Genomic DNA, 13,609 nt, shown 5'->3' on the forward strand with positions numbered 1-13,609 from the left:
GAGTTAAAAACTTATCCCTCCCATCTTTGTTTTGTTTTTAACCTCTAAGTTTAATATACAGCTTTAAAGAAGGTCTGCAAACACTTTCTTCAGTCTTGCTAACAATAGCCATACCCAGACACGAACCTGAAGGAGTCCTAGGGGACACCCTGGCTTAAGACTCCCCATCAGGGTTTTATCACAATACAACCCAGTTTGATGTTCACTTTCATTCCCACTGCTCGGAGACAGAACTGTGTGGGTATAAAGACAAATGCATCCTTTTAACTGAAAGATTATATCATCAACACAGTGTTCGATGTATTGCCAAAGTGAGAGTTACAGTATGAAAGGGCTTCTGTTGCCAGTAAAAACAGACACCAAGATTTCTGGAACATGAAGTACAGAATGCTCTTCCTCCTACTGCAGGCAAAAGGACTAATGTTAACCATGAATATTCTGGGATGTCTTGAAGCCTCTTCTTTTTCTGAAATTATTATTCAATGAAATTAAATATGCATCTGGTAGTATTACTATAAACATAGACTTATCACTGTTTCCTTTAAGGCAATAAGACCACCCAGGGTTAAACCGAAGCAGATCGTTGTCATCACGGCAGTCTCTACTTACCCACTGTTTCATTTACTACAAAACAGATTCTATTAATACTCTTTATTCCATATGGAAAAGTACAGTAGTTGTGCAGAAACAAAACTACATAAAGAAAGAGTAAGACTTTCACAAATATTAAAGAAAACAATGAACAATAAATAAGCCATAGTAATTATAGCAGAACTCATGGAAAGCCTATAAAAACCAGAGAGCTGTACAAAGTACGCTTACACACTCAGGAACAAATGTTGAAGAATGACACCAGAAGACCTCCTGTTCACACAAAACCATAAGGATGCTCACAAGAACTTCAAGACAACTATTCATTTTTAAAACATTCTGTAAATATAGAACTTCCTTCTCCCCAATTCTAGAAAATAAATTTCACATCCCGACATATAAAACAACTATACTCCCACTTCTCTCAATTTAGCATTTTCACATCCTCCAATAGCACACCATTTTCGTATAAAAATACCTTTAAACCAAGGTTCATTCTTGTACCTTATTTTTACAAAGGAATAATACATCAGTTTGGACTTAGTAGCACCTCAAAGGTGTTCATATAAATGAGATAAAGTGCTGTTACTGGTATACTGTTAACATGCCTTAATAACATTGTTCAGTGCAATAACCAGCATGAAGGAAGCTTACCAAGAACATGCAAATATATGAGCTTTTTTATGATTAACTACTTGAAATAGTTATATTTACAAGTCTGAATACAACTTGCCTATCTAATATGTACAACATGTGACTATAAAGTCATGATTGTATAATGAAACAAAAGCAACGACCAACCATACTTTAAGTATCCAAATCCAATACTGTCCTTAAAGGACATGGGAACACCTGTTCCAGGACTGCGATCATTGTTAAAAGCAGTCTGGGAACCAGCTGAGAGCGAATTTACGTTATTAACAGTGCTGTATCCTTGGTATTTTAGCCTAAATCCAACTTTAGCCTAAAACCACCAATCATGATTCTAAATGGCTTACGCTATTTCCAAATGTTAAAAACACCTTGAAGTGGGAATATAGTTCCAAAAAAGGTGCTATAAAAATATTTTTAATGAGAACCAGAACATGGAACTAAATGTTTAATCCTCTTAAGGGAACGATTACTCAGGGAGCAATACTTGGATGTTCTCGTATTTTGCTTAGAAAAACAGAAAAAAATCAGCTGTATAACATTTATAGTCACATTTATGTTCAGCTAGAAACTTTTATATATTTATGTATAAAAAATTGGAATTTGACTCAATGGAACTGAAACTTGAAAATTCCATCTTTTCCAGAATACATCATCTGAACATTGTGCCATGAGTTAGACCTATCACTAGACACTGACATTCTCTAAGAAATAGTACAATTTTCCCACATAGCAAAGGCTAAGAGAAACGTGATAGAAACCAAACCATTTCATAGAGAAAAGCATAAGTTAATGTCTTCTTGGCATTTTTAAATGTTTAACTGAATATGCATAACTAGTTATAGTTTTTAATTCTGGTTAACATTTTTATTTATGGTGACTCCTAGCTATTTATCAAAGAAATTTTATCCCACATTTTTTGAATGTATCAATGGCACCTGATCTGCCCTCAAGGAAAAAAGAAAAAAAAAAACATAGCTGACAGGTAATTTTTCTCATGAAAAACCTTTTAATTACCACCAGGAGCTAGCACACTGTTTTCCCAATCCCACATGTGGTTCTCTCTTAAGGCTCACACATTTGACTCTATGAATGATCGCTTTGGTTTGGCTGAAGGGAGGTGACTCCTGTGGGCTTCGTTACTGACGTGAGGCTGCTGTTTAGAGCTGCTCTCCTGATATAGATGAGATACAGTCTTGGCGATCCTGTTATCTTGACAGTGGACTGCCGTTTGGCATTTCTTCTCTTCCAGCTCCTTCCCCGGTGCCCCATTGTGGACACTGCCACCCAGGGTAGAAACAGAACAGGTTTTGGCTTGGCTAGCGTATCCTCCCGCTTGTTTAAGAGAGGGCTTCTCCGAGTTCAAGGACTGCAGGCCGGCTGCGGAGGTCGCGTTCGTCAGGAGCCCCTCCGGCAGCTGACAGTGCCAGGCGCGGCCGGGGGGATTGCTCTGCTGCTGGAACCTCGCGGTCTTATCCATGATGCCCATGAACGGAGTGTTGCGCGGCCTGTGCTCCGCTGTGCCGCTCTGCACCGGGTTAACAGCCTTGTCTTTAATGCGAACGTCCGGTCCTTGGCCCTTGAAGCCGTCGGAAAAACTGCTGCTTGACGTCAGACTGCTGGTGGAGCTTGACATCTTGATGCTGCCGGACGGAGAGCCAGAAGAGCCAGAGCTCAGGGAAGCGGGATGTCGCCCGTCGCCGCGGCTGGCCAGCCCGCCCTGGTTTAAAGGAGCCACGTCCACAGCAATGGGGGCATGAGACAGAAGCCTCTCCGCAGTTTTTATCTTGCTGGGTAAAGGATAGGCAGCAGCCCCCTCGCCGAGCGGCCGCTGGACGCCGTGGCTGGGGCCCAGCCGCTCTCCGAAATGGCCGGAACCAGCTCCCACGGTCAAAGTACCTGTGCCCTCCAGACGCTGGTTTCTGCCGCCGGCAGGAGCGGCCGCCATCCCCCCCGGCAGAGGGCTCGGGGAAGGAGTCTGAGCGGAGACCTGCATTTTGGTGCTGCCGCTTCGCACGCCCGCCTGCCCAGGCCCCGGACGCTGGCTGGTCTTCACTATCTGCGCCTGCCGCGTGGGCTGCATCACCAGCCCCGGCGGAGCCACGGCCTCCCTCGGCACCTTCCCGACCCCCGGCCTGTTCTGCGGGGACACCGGCCTGACTCTGGACTGCAAGCCTTCCTGAAGGTTTCGGATGTACGGGGAGGGGACACACGAGGGTGGCTGAGGCCTGGGCGTCGGGGAAACGGACTCTTCCTGGGAGGAAGTTTCTTCTTCTTCGGCCTCCTCGAGATGGAAGTGGTCGTTCAAGCCAGGGGTCGGGGTGTCCTCTTCGTTATCGGAGTCGTTGGGTGGCGCTGGTGGTGGGCCCTGCTGTTTCTGCTGTTGGCTCCTCTGGACTTGCTTGCATTCCTCCTCCACACGGGCCAGGAGCCTCTTGATTTCCTGATTGGTGGGACACAGTTTCACAGCTTCCCGTAGGTCAGCCAGGGCCGCCACATACTGCCTTTATGGCAAAACAGAAGACGGAGTTACAAGCTGTGTAGGAACATGCTCTGAAGGTCACTGTTCATAACAGAGCTCTGCTAACAAGAACGAGTCTGGAACACCGACCAGGGTGGACAGGAGCCATTCTGCACTAGCTTAGAGCTACTCAGCCACGTGGGAGCGAATTCGGACCCACACCTGCGCCTTGCCAGGGGCCCCCTTTCTCTGTAAACACCACTGGGCCGGGAGCGGGAACAAGCATAAACCAGTGGGCGTCGGAATCTTTCTTCACCACCGCCTCTCACGCCGTCCATCTCTAACCTAAAACTCCTACAGGCCTCTCCTCCCTTCCCCCACCTACCTGCTCTCGTGTCTCTCGCCAGCAGCTTCCCTGCGACACAGACTAATCTAAGGATTCTGTGTTGCAGTGGCAGCTGGGGTGCAGGGAGGAACAGTTACTGGGATGTCAGGAGACACACGTCTACCCATTGCTAATACCCACTGTGGCGCCCCTTGGAAGCTACCAATTTAGTATCAAAAGGGATGAGAGGCATTTGAGTAATGCCTGTGGATGACACTCCCCAAGTCAACCAGCAGCGTCGGTACCAGAAAACCCCGAGAAGGCGTCTCTAGTCGCAGATCGCACCCCGGACAGTACCTGCTATTTCTCTTCGCTCTTGCCCTGGCATAAAAGGCTTCATAGGACTTTGGTTTCAATTCGAGAGCCTTGGAAGCAAATTCTTCTGCCATGCCAAAGTCCTAGTGTCAACATTTAAATACAGGAGTCAGAGGAAGCCCTAAGACAGGATTACGGGCAGCTTTTTTTTTTTTTTTTAAAGATTTTTATTTATTTATTTGACAGACAGAGATCACAAGTAGGCAGAGAGGCAGGCAGAGAGAGAGAGGAGCTGAGCAGAGAGCCCGATGCAGGACTCGATCCCAGGACCCTGGGATCATGACCTGAGCCGAAGGCAGAGGTTTTAATCCACTGAGCCACCCAGGCACCCTATGGGCAGCTTTTTAATAGGAGTCTTGTTCTACAGGTTAGCAAAGAATTGGGATAGCTGGGAAGGAAAAGGCCAAGGGAAGTTTTATTTCTCTTGTTGTAAAGTAGGGAGATAGTTAAAGCTTATTAGTATCTTAAGAGAAGCATTCAGTAGAGAAACAAAAATTAATGATACAAGATGGAGAAAACAGCAGTAGAAGCCGTGCACTGGCAGGTGAGCGCGGATGGGAGCTGCACACCAGGGGCAGACTCAGAGAGGGCAGAGACGCCCCCACTGGCACAGCGAGGCGCCCGAAACGCGGACACAGAAACAGGCAGGTCAACGGATTTGGTGGTAAGAAGAGGAAGTTAAAAAAAAAAATAAGTAGGAGAAAGAAGTACTGAAACAAGTCCACTAGTTACTAGTTACAAATTAACTATGAAGTAACTACTACTAATTACAAGTTAACCAGTTACTGGTATAGCCTCTGGGCAAACGCAATAACCACTAGTCACATCCTTCCCTTCTGCATGGGGAGAGCGCTGCCCGTGACCATGTTGGCCAAACCCAGCTGGGAATGGGCGGGGCGGCATCTGGTGGCCTCTCACTGCTGCTGAGGCAGAGGACAGTGCCCTCCAGTGCATTCTCTCGGTACCTTGAGAGGAGGGCGGTACCTTGAGAGGAGGGCCGTGACAGAGCTCACATGATGACCACCCAAGAGAAGCAGCTCCCCACTCGCCAAGTTCACGGAGATGTGCGAACAAATCCCACAGGACACCCATGCCTTGACCTGTGCAGGGTTGGCCCTCACCATGAGCCAACACTTCTACTACTAAAAGAACAGACTAAGGGCCCACAGCTTACATTTGTTTTTCTCCGGCAGCGAGACAAATTGAGATAGAGAGAAACTCTTAATTCATTGAATGGCCTCATATCCTCTCCAAATCCTTCCCGGGGAAACTTCCTTAAGGCATACTGGTACCTCTGGGCTGCCTCTTTCATCTTCCCTTTCTAGGAATCAAAAAGCACAGAAATTGATCCTTTTTCAGATGCTCCAAGACGAATAGGCTCCCACAACCTGAAGACCCTGGCAAGGCTCTCCCCCCATCACGGAAACCATCAGAACACATGGGAGTGTCCTGCTGAGGGTGCTGCGACCCAGCTGCCATGAACCGGCCTCACTGTCCACACAGGCTCCGGCAGCTTCCGGCCTCGTGCAGGAAGACACAAGCTGGTTTTTTACAAAGCAGCATGTACATTGCCAAATTGAGAACTATCAATCTTAATAGATCAGATTATCCGGTTATATATATTTTTATTATTATTTTCAGAGAAAGAGAGAGAGAGAGGAGACACACGTGGGGGTCGGGGGAGGGCAAGAGAATCTTAAGCAGGTTCCACTCCCAGCTCAGCCGGGCTGGATTTCATGACCCCCAAGATCATGACCTGAGCCAAAATGAGGAATTGGAGGCTTCCCAGACTGAGCCACCCAGGTGCCCCTCCATTATACATTTTTGAAAACCATCTCTGAAATTATCCTTGTCTAGAGATGTTTTAATGCTAAGTGTAATAGAAATCAGATGAAGAAATGATGCAGTTCTCAAGGCAAGTACAGTCTTGTGGAGAAGCTTAGAGCTTGCTGCAGAATCATAATTTTTCTTTGAAGAGGAACTAAACTACGGGCTTTAAAAATCGAACAGCGCCGCACGTCATTTTCAAGGCTAAAGAAATCCATTTGCTCAGTCAGTTCCACAGCGCAGCAGGTATGAAGTCTGTTGAAAATGGCTTGATAGTTCTAACATAATTGCCTACCAAAATTCATATTAAAACCACTTCAAAGCCACAACAACACACACTCTGAACTCAATTTCAAAAGGATTCCAAGGCAGGAACCCTGCTGGGTTGTGCTAGAAGCCTACTTATTTGTTATTATTGAAAAAAGAAAAGGGAAAAACTAAACGTAGCCTGTGCAGCAGCCTCACGATAAAAGGATTAAAATGCTCATAATGCCATTTTTTGTTTGTTTTCAAAACATTTAATTTTGTCTAATCACAGACCTGGAAAGAGCAGTGCTCCACGTAAATGGCCTACCGCATCTATCTAAGCCAAGGATGGGCCAGCTACAGCTCCCAGGCCAAATATGGCCTGCCACCCACATTTACAAACACAGTCTGACTGGGCCACAGCCACGCCCATTTGCTTGTGTGTCACCTGTGGCTGCTTTCCTGCCACACCAGCGAAACTGGAGAGCGAGACAGAGACCACACAGCAGAGCCTACGACAGTTACTGTCTGGCCCTTTACAGGAAAAGTCCACTGGCCTCCTATCTAAGCTGATGTCTTATTTTGGAAATTTTACTTTAAATTTTATTTGAAATTTTTACTTTTAAATTCTAAGTCTATATATTTCCATTTTCAAGGGAAAATGGGGGAAAAATTAAATCAGTCTCCTGAGTAACAGAGTATTATATGCTCCCTATCTTAAGTGAAAACATCTCTAGAAGCCATTTCAAATGGCAGAAGCTTATGGCTATTAAAACTAAAGTAATAGAGTCTTAGGAGATTTAATGATCTTTTTTTTCTGAAGCTGCCTCTTGAGTGTCCCTTTCTCACGTGTGTCCCCATGCAGTGTGCTAAGGGACCTCCCGCTGGGAGCCACTGTGCCTTCATGCCAAGGCTTCAGGCTGAGTCACAGCCGCAAGGACTCCTTCCGAGGGAACAGTTCTCACACAGAGGGCCTTCTCCCTGGAAGGTCCTGCTGTTAAGGCACAAAAGCCTGGGCCCCGGGCCTCACAAGTGGCTCCTGAAGCCGGGCTGTGGCTCCTGAAGCCGGGCTGTGGCTCCTGAACCGGAGTGGTGTGCAGGCTAAGAGACCATTCGCAGACCATCACATCCTAGAAAAGGCCAATACCACTTACTTTGTACATCATGTTTCCTTCCTCCATCAACTTCTGTAAAAGTATAATCAAAATATCAGGCTTGGAAGTGGCCATTGCCCAGGCAGCATTTCCTGCAAAACAAAGACGCATTTAGACACATGTCAGTGCTCTGAGAAGAAAGGAGGTCACAGCTTCTGAGGCAGCGCCACAGTGAAGGTCACGGACAGCAGTATGGTGTGTCCGCAGCCTCCAGGCAATGGTAAAATGAAGGGGATACAGGCTGGCCCCGGGGAGTGGGTCTCCCTTCAGACCTGCCTCACACTGAACGAAGCACAAGAGAGGGAGGCTGTTACCCTGATGAAAATGGAGTGCCGGGAACGGGGGCATCAGAGCGGCTGTGCCCATCTCCCTGACCCTGTTCCCATGGGGAATTTGGGGAGGATCAATTAAACACGGCTTCTGAATAATCTCCTTCGCTTCCTGCAGGGAAGTGGCTGGCGAGTGCAGGCGTGTGCCCTCAGCAGCCTGCGCACTGCGGCCGCCCCGCAGGCCGGCTCTGGCCAGGCTGGCGCTTCTGCGGCCCACAGCCCTGCTCCCACGCAACCCCGCTCCTGAGCACAGGCAGGCAATGTGGCTTACGGAGGAGCCAGGTCAGGAGCCATAGCACTCAGCTTCGAACACGGGCTCTGCCGGGCACTATGGCCTCAGGGAAGCTATGTGCCTCGGTTTCCTCCTCTGTAACATGAGGGGGTTATCACTACCTACTGAGAGGGCAGGTGAGGATGAAAGAAGCTGAAACTAGAAACAGCTCAGAATAATTCCCCAGACAGTGAACTGCTTAGTAATATCCGCTGACCTTCTCCTCTTCGCCAGAGTCCCCTCGTCACGACCACCGCTGGGCAAAGTTCTGGCACACTACAAAAGCCCTGTTCTGGTGGCCCCGCACCCACACATTCTGGGTGGTGGTGGGTCACGTTCCGGGCAACCACACAGAAGGGGCTCTCCCTACAGAGACCCCTCTGCCCCCTTAGTGTCCTCAAGTGACCCCCTCCATCCTGTTCCCAGTAAATTCTGTGACTTCCTTCACAGAAACTGTTGGGGCTGCCCCTGACGGAGGTTCTTAAACTCAGAGGCTCAGCAGAGACACCTGTGAGCTTTCCTAACCACGATACCCAGCATCCCCCCCAGAGACGAATGGAACAGCTCCCCACCACAGCACCTGGGCATCCCTAACACCTTCAATTCTAGACTGCTTTTCAACACTGGCTGCTGCTCTCGGCCCACACTACAGTGATGATGTTATAAGCTATTTAAACATTTTGGATAACTGTGATTAAATGAGCCTTAAAGTAAAGGAAGAAAAAAGGAAGTCTCTAAGCACCTGACATCTTACTTCCTAACGTCGGAGCAGGTTAAGTCTTTATGGTCCCTGCCATATGCTAGGATCTGGAGCACACCTCCCTCTCCTGCTGCTGAAACGAGGGGTTTACTGACCTAATTTGGCTCCTTTTCTCAGCAGTGTAACCACTACGGATGTGTTTCGACAACCAATGGCTCTGTCCAGGGGGCGCATGCCGCTGTGGTCCACATGCTCGATCACGGCTCCCTTCTCGACCAGATACAGCACCTGCGGTGGGAAAGACAGAGCCCTGAGCGGTGGCCGGTGCCACTTGCTGGTGGCAAGAGGGCCGCACCCACCCACCTCTGCCTCTCGGGGAGGGGCTGGCAGTCTGAGCTTTACTGTGACTTCCCTACCTCTGCCCATTAAGGACCCTAATGGAAATGAAGCAGACAGGAAACAGGAGCTACAATCCAGTCTGCCGCTGGCAAGCAGGAAGGCGGGTGAACACTCCTAAGGAGGGACACGCTATGTACATGCACCTGCACTCCGCAGAGGAGTATATGCACATCCACTTCCCAGCCACAGAGATGGCCACAATCCTCCTTTCATCTCCAGTTACTGAGGAGGCAGACGTCAGCAAACCGCCCATGGGCTGGTAGCCCAAGGCAGTGGTATCTCAGAAACATACGATCCACACTGCCTGCGGCCCGCAAGCTGGAGAAGCTCGAGATCGGATAAACTCAATTATAACTCACTTTAAGGCTTAGGAAAAAGACTCAAATACCGGGAATGTAAAGGAGCAAGTTTTGAGACCGTGCTACATAGACAGATTTGATGTGGTATGACAGCAGTCACCTGGACATAGATCACAGAGGTAAAAACCATTCTGGCTTTTCAAATTGTTCTAGTCAGTAGAAAAGAAGTCTGTAGCCAACTTAACTTGTCATGTGAATCTGATAGTTCACCAGCTGCTCAAAATGACACTGGATTAATTTCCATAATATATAAAGAGCTTCTACAACTCAACAACAAAAAAACCAAATAACCCAATTTTTTAAAAAAAGGACAAAGGACACGACCAGACATTTCTCTAAAGATGAGATACAAATGGCCACCAAGCATCTGAGAAGATACTCAACATCACTGATCATTAGGGAAACGCAGATGGAAACCACAAGATTATCACCTCACACCATTAGGATGGCTGCTAACAAAAAGAAGGAAAACAAAATTGTAAGTGTTGGAGAGGATGTGAAGAAACAGGAACACTTGTGCACTGCTGGTGGGAATGTAAACTAGTGTGATCCCTCTAGATACAGTATGGAATTTCCTCAAAAAATTAAAAACCTGACTATCACCGGATCAAGCCATCCCACTTCCGGGTATACATCCCAAAGAATACAGTTAGATCTGGAAGAATTTACAGGACCTGGAGGAGATATCTGAAAGCCCATGTTCACAAGTACACACACTATTCAAAACAGCCAAGAGCTGGAAGCAATACAAGCATTCATGGACAGATGAACTGATTAATACAGTGTGACAGAGCCACATGACGGGATGTTAGTCAGCCTTAAAAAGGAAGGAAATCCTGTTATAAGCTGCAACATGGATGAACCTTGAAGACATGATGCTTTGTGAAGGCAGCCGGTCACGGAGGGACAACTACTCTAGGACTTCACATAGATGAGGTAGGACAGGAGCCCATTCACGGAAACAAAGCAGAACGGTGGCTGCCCGCGGCTGCAGGAGGAGAGAACCGACGCCTCGCTGAGTGGGTGCAGTGTTTCAGGTTACGGAGAGAAGCGTGGATGTTGGCTGCACAGGAATGTGAAGGGTACGTACACTACTGAACTCTTTGCTTAAAATGGCTTAAGATGGTAAATTTTATGTTGTGCGTTTTTTAATCACAATGGAAAAAAAAATTACACTAGAATGCTAAGTGCTTCACACTTCCCTAATACTGATAAACTAGGATTTGGTAAGGTGATAAAAGCTAAAACATAAAAGTGTGGATGTGGGAGATTTAGTTACACAACTGTTTTTGAATATCGACATTAAGTACAATTTACACTGTCCAGGAATTTGAGACCATTGAATGCCAACATCACTGCCTCCTAAAAGCATTAAGGCACAGACATGCAGGATGAGGACAGCTTCTGCTCCAAGCTCCACTGCTTCCAGCAACCCAGGATCTCTCTGGCTAATGTGCACATGAGAACATGAGACATACTTAATGCTTCAGAAGTGTTAACTCTCAAGGAGCCAAACATTGGTTTAACACCTGCTCAGTGACTGGGACGTGGAACCTGACAAAGACATGGTTTTCTGCCCTGAGAGACATTTTGCAGTTCTTAGCTTATTAACATTTTGTCCTTTCTTATCTCTGTTAGACTTGGACACCTGGCAAAGAGATAAAGATAGTGCCCTAAGCATTTACTATTATTTCTAGACAATGGTACATCCATTTAAAAACAAACCAGCTATCTATGTGATTAATAATTTCTCATATAAATAAAAAAGCGATTTTGAAATGCTCTGTACAGGAATTCTATTTATATGGGTTACTGAAAGAAAATAAAACTACATATGCACGTGTGTATACATTTTAATTGTGCGTCTACTGGAGACGGTGTGTAATTGAGTATTTTGAAAATTTTAAGAGTCTATTAAAATCTTTACTAACGTTCTGGAACAGACTGCATGTCACAGAATAAGAGAAAAATGAAAGCAACCCCACAGCATGCCTGCACACGCTGACCACATGCAGACACGGCCTCACACACACGCGGGGACCGGTTCGACTCCGAGAATGGTTTCTGTGTGCGGCTGGACAGCGGGACCACCTACCGGTACCTACCGTCTCCGCGTCACCGTAGAAGGCGGCCAGGTCCAAGGGAGTGCGGCCATTCTTGTCCGTCTGGTCTATCTCGGCTCCTTCCTCAACCAGGAACTGGACCACTGCTCTGTGACCTTTCAGACAAGCCCAGCTTAAGGCCGACAGCCCCTCTTTGTCCAGAGAAGAAAGTGCGGCACCTGCAGGAACAGTGCATTCACAGAACATGAACTCATGACACAAAGCCCAGAAGCAAACAGACTCACACCTGCAAACACCTGCACTGACGGGCGGCAATCAGGCCTCTGAAATCTGAAGCCGGCGAAATGATCACTGCTGTGCAAGCTGAGAAATGGGTACGACATTCACTGCCCACTCTTTCTACTTATGTGCAGATAAAAAATGTCCGTAACAAAAAAACACTTTGCAAACTTGAATCAGAGTACGGTCAGTGGGTCTGCCAAAGCTCTTTGTTTTGTCCTTCTGGAAGAAACCTCGCAGGGGCTCCCGCACTGCTACCTTTTGAAAGGAGAAATTCCACGGTGCTCAAGTGTCCTTCACAAGCGGCCACCATAAGGGGCGTCCGGCCCTGCTTGTCACTTAGGCTCACGTCACAGCCGCGGTCCAAAAGCAGTCTAACAATCTGAAAGAAACACTTGGAATTATAATCTCCCTGCTCCATGCTCTCTACCCAGGCAGATTTTTCTACACTTAAAAGTAGCAAAGGAGGGGCGCCTGGGGGGCTCAGTGGGTTAAAGCCTCTGCCTTCGGCTCAGGTCATGATCCCAGGGTCCTAGGATCGAGCCCCGCATCGGGCTTTCTGCTCAGCAGGGAGCCTGCTTCCTCCTCTCTCTCTCTGCCTGTTTCTCTGCCTACTTGTGATCTCTGTCTGTCAAATAAATAAATAAGATCTTTAAAAAAAAAAAAAAGTAGCAAAGGAGTATCTTCTTCAAATGCCTCTCAAAGTTGTGTGATTTGTAGGGCCTGTGCAATCTTTCCATTGTATTCCTTTGAACAGAATCTTCTTGCAAATATATACTCTTTTTTTTGACAGGTTCAATTCATTACTATGCCTGTGGAACACGTACATACAAGGCACGAACAGTAACAGGGAGAAGGGGAGATACCGATCGCAATCAAGCAATGACCTGATGGCCACAACAGGGCACAGGGGAGACTGGAGAACTGAAGGAGGGGGCGAAGGTCATTCCCACCAGCTACACTCTGGTAGGAGACACAAGCTCTCAGGAAAGCGGTCACCCACCATACCCCCAAGCAACCTGCTTTTCTAAGCCTCAGGGGCTTAGTGGATGGCTTGACCTTCATAGCAGGCAATTTTTAGCAAAGCTTCCTGAAGACATTCTCAGCCTCAGAACTGTGCCTTCAATCAGTGCACGGTGATAAGGCTGGGGAACAAAAACAAAAAACCAGAGGCTTCTCATGCAACTACCATCCCAGTGGGAGGGGCTTTACGGAGGGGGTGGGCTGGAGTCCCCCTCCCCCTGGCACAGTGTCTGTTACGCGCGGACAGCAACAAAAGGTGGCATATTCCCCATGCTTTCCTGTTCCTCAAACACTGACCTGTGCTTTCCAAACTTCCCCATGATTTAGGAAGTCTGAGACCCAGAGACAGGATGAGCAAGGGCAGCACAGAGAAGTTGTGAGGATGATAGGGAGAAAATGGTACAGACCAAACTCTAGGAAATGGAACTGAAAAGCCAAAATCTTGGTGAGGAGCACTTGCAGCTTCTAACAATGGGACGAACAAGGAGTGACATGATTCCATGATGCAAAATTGGATCTAGAAAATTCTTCCTATAATGCACATGGTAGGATCCAT

The 13,609-nt window shown here is 47.3% G+C and overlaps 1 protein-coding gene across 10 annotated transcripts in view; it reads right to left on the bottom strand.

The window, feature by feature from the left end:
• Positions 1–636: 636 nt before the first annotated feature.
• TANC1 (tetratricopeptide repeat, ankyrin repeat and coiled-coil containing 1) overlaps positions 637–13,609 on the bottom strand; it is a 230,649-nt gene continuing 217,676 nt past the window's right edge. For all 10 annotated transcript variants that reach the window (XM_059167244.1, XM_059167243.1, XM_059167240.1 and 7 more), the window contains 7 exons: positions 12,289–12,412; positions 11,794–11,969; positions 9,086–9,218; positions 7,631–7,722; positions 5,578–5,724; positions 4,386–4,486; positions 637–3,746 (listed from right to left, as the gene is read on the bottom strand). In XM_059167244.1, the coding sequence (XP_059023227.1) occupies positions 2,315–3,746; positions 4,386–4,486; positions 5,578–5,724; positions 7,631–7,722; positions 9,086–9,218; positions 11,794–11,969; positions 12,289–12,412 (2,205 nt within the window). In that variant the 3' untranslated portion in view covers positions 637–2,314. The remainder of the gene's footprint in view (positions 3,747–4,385; positions 4,487–5,577; positions 5,725–7,630; positions 7,723–9,085; positions 9,219–11,793; positions 11,970–12,288; positions 12,413–13,609) is intronic.

Source organism: Mustela lutreola, chromosome 3 (genome assembly GCF_030435805.1).
Source record: "Mustela lutreola isolate mMusLut2 chromosome 3, mMusLut2.pri, whole genome shotgun sequence".
NCBI classification, from domain to species: domain Eukaryota; kingdom Metazoa; phylum Chordata; class Mammalia; order Carnivora; family Mustelidae; genus Mustela; species Mustela lutreola.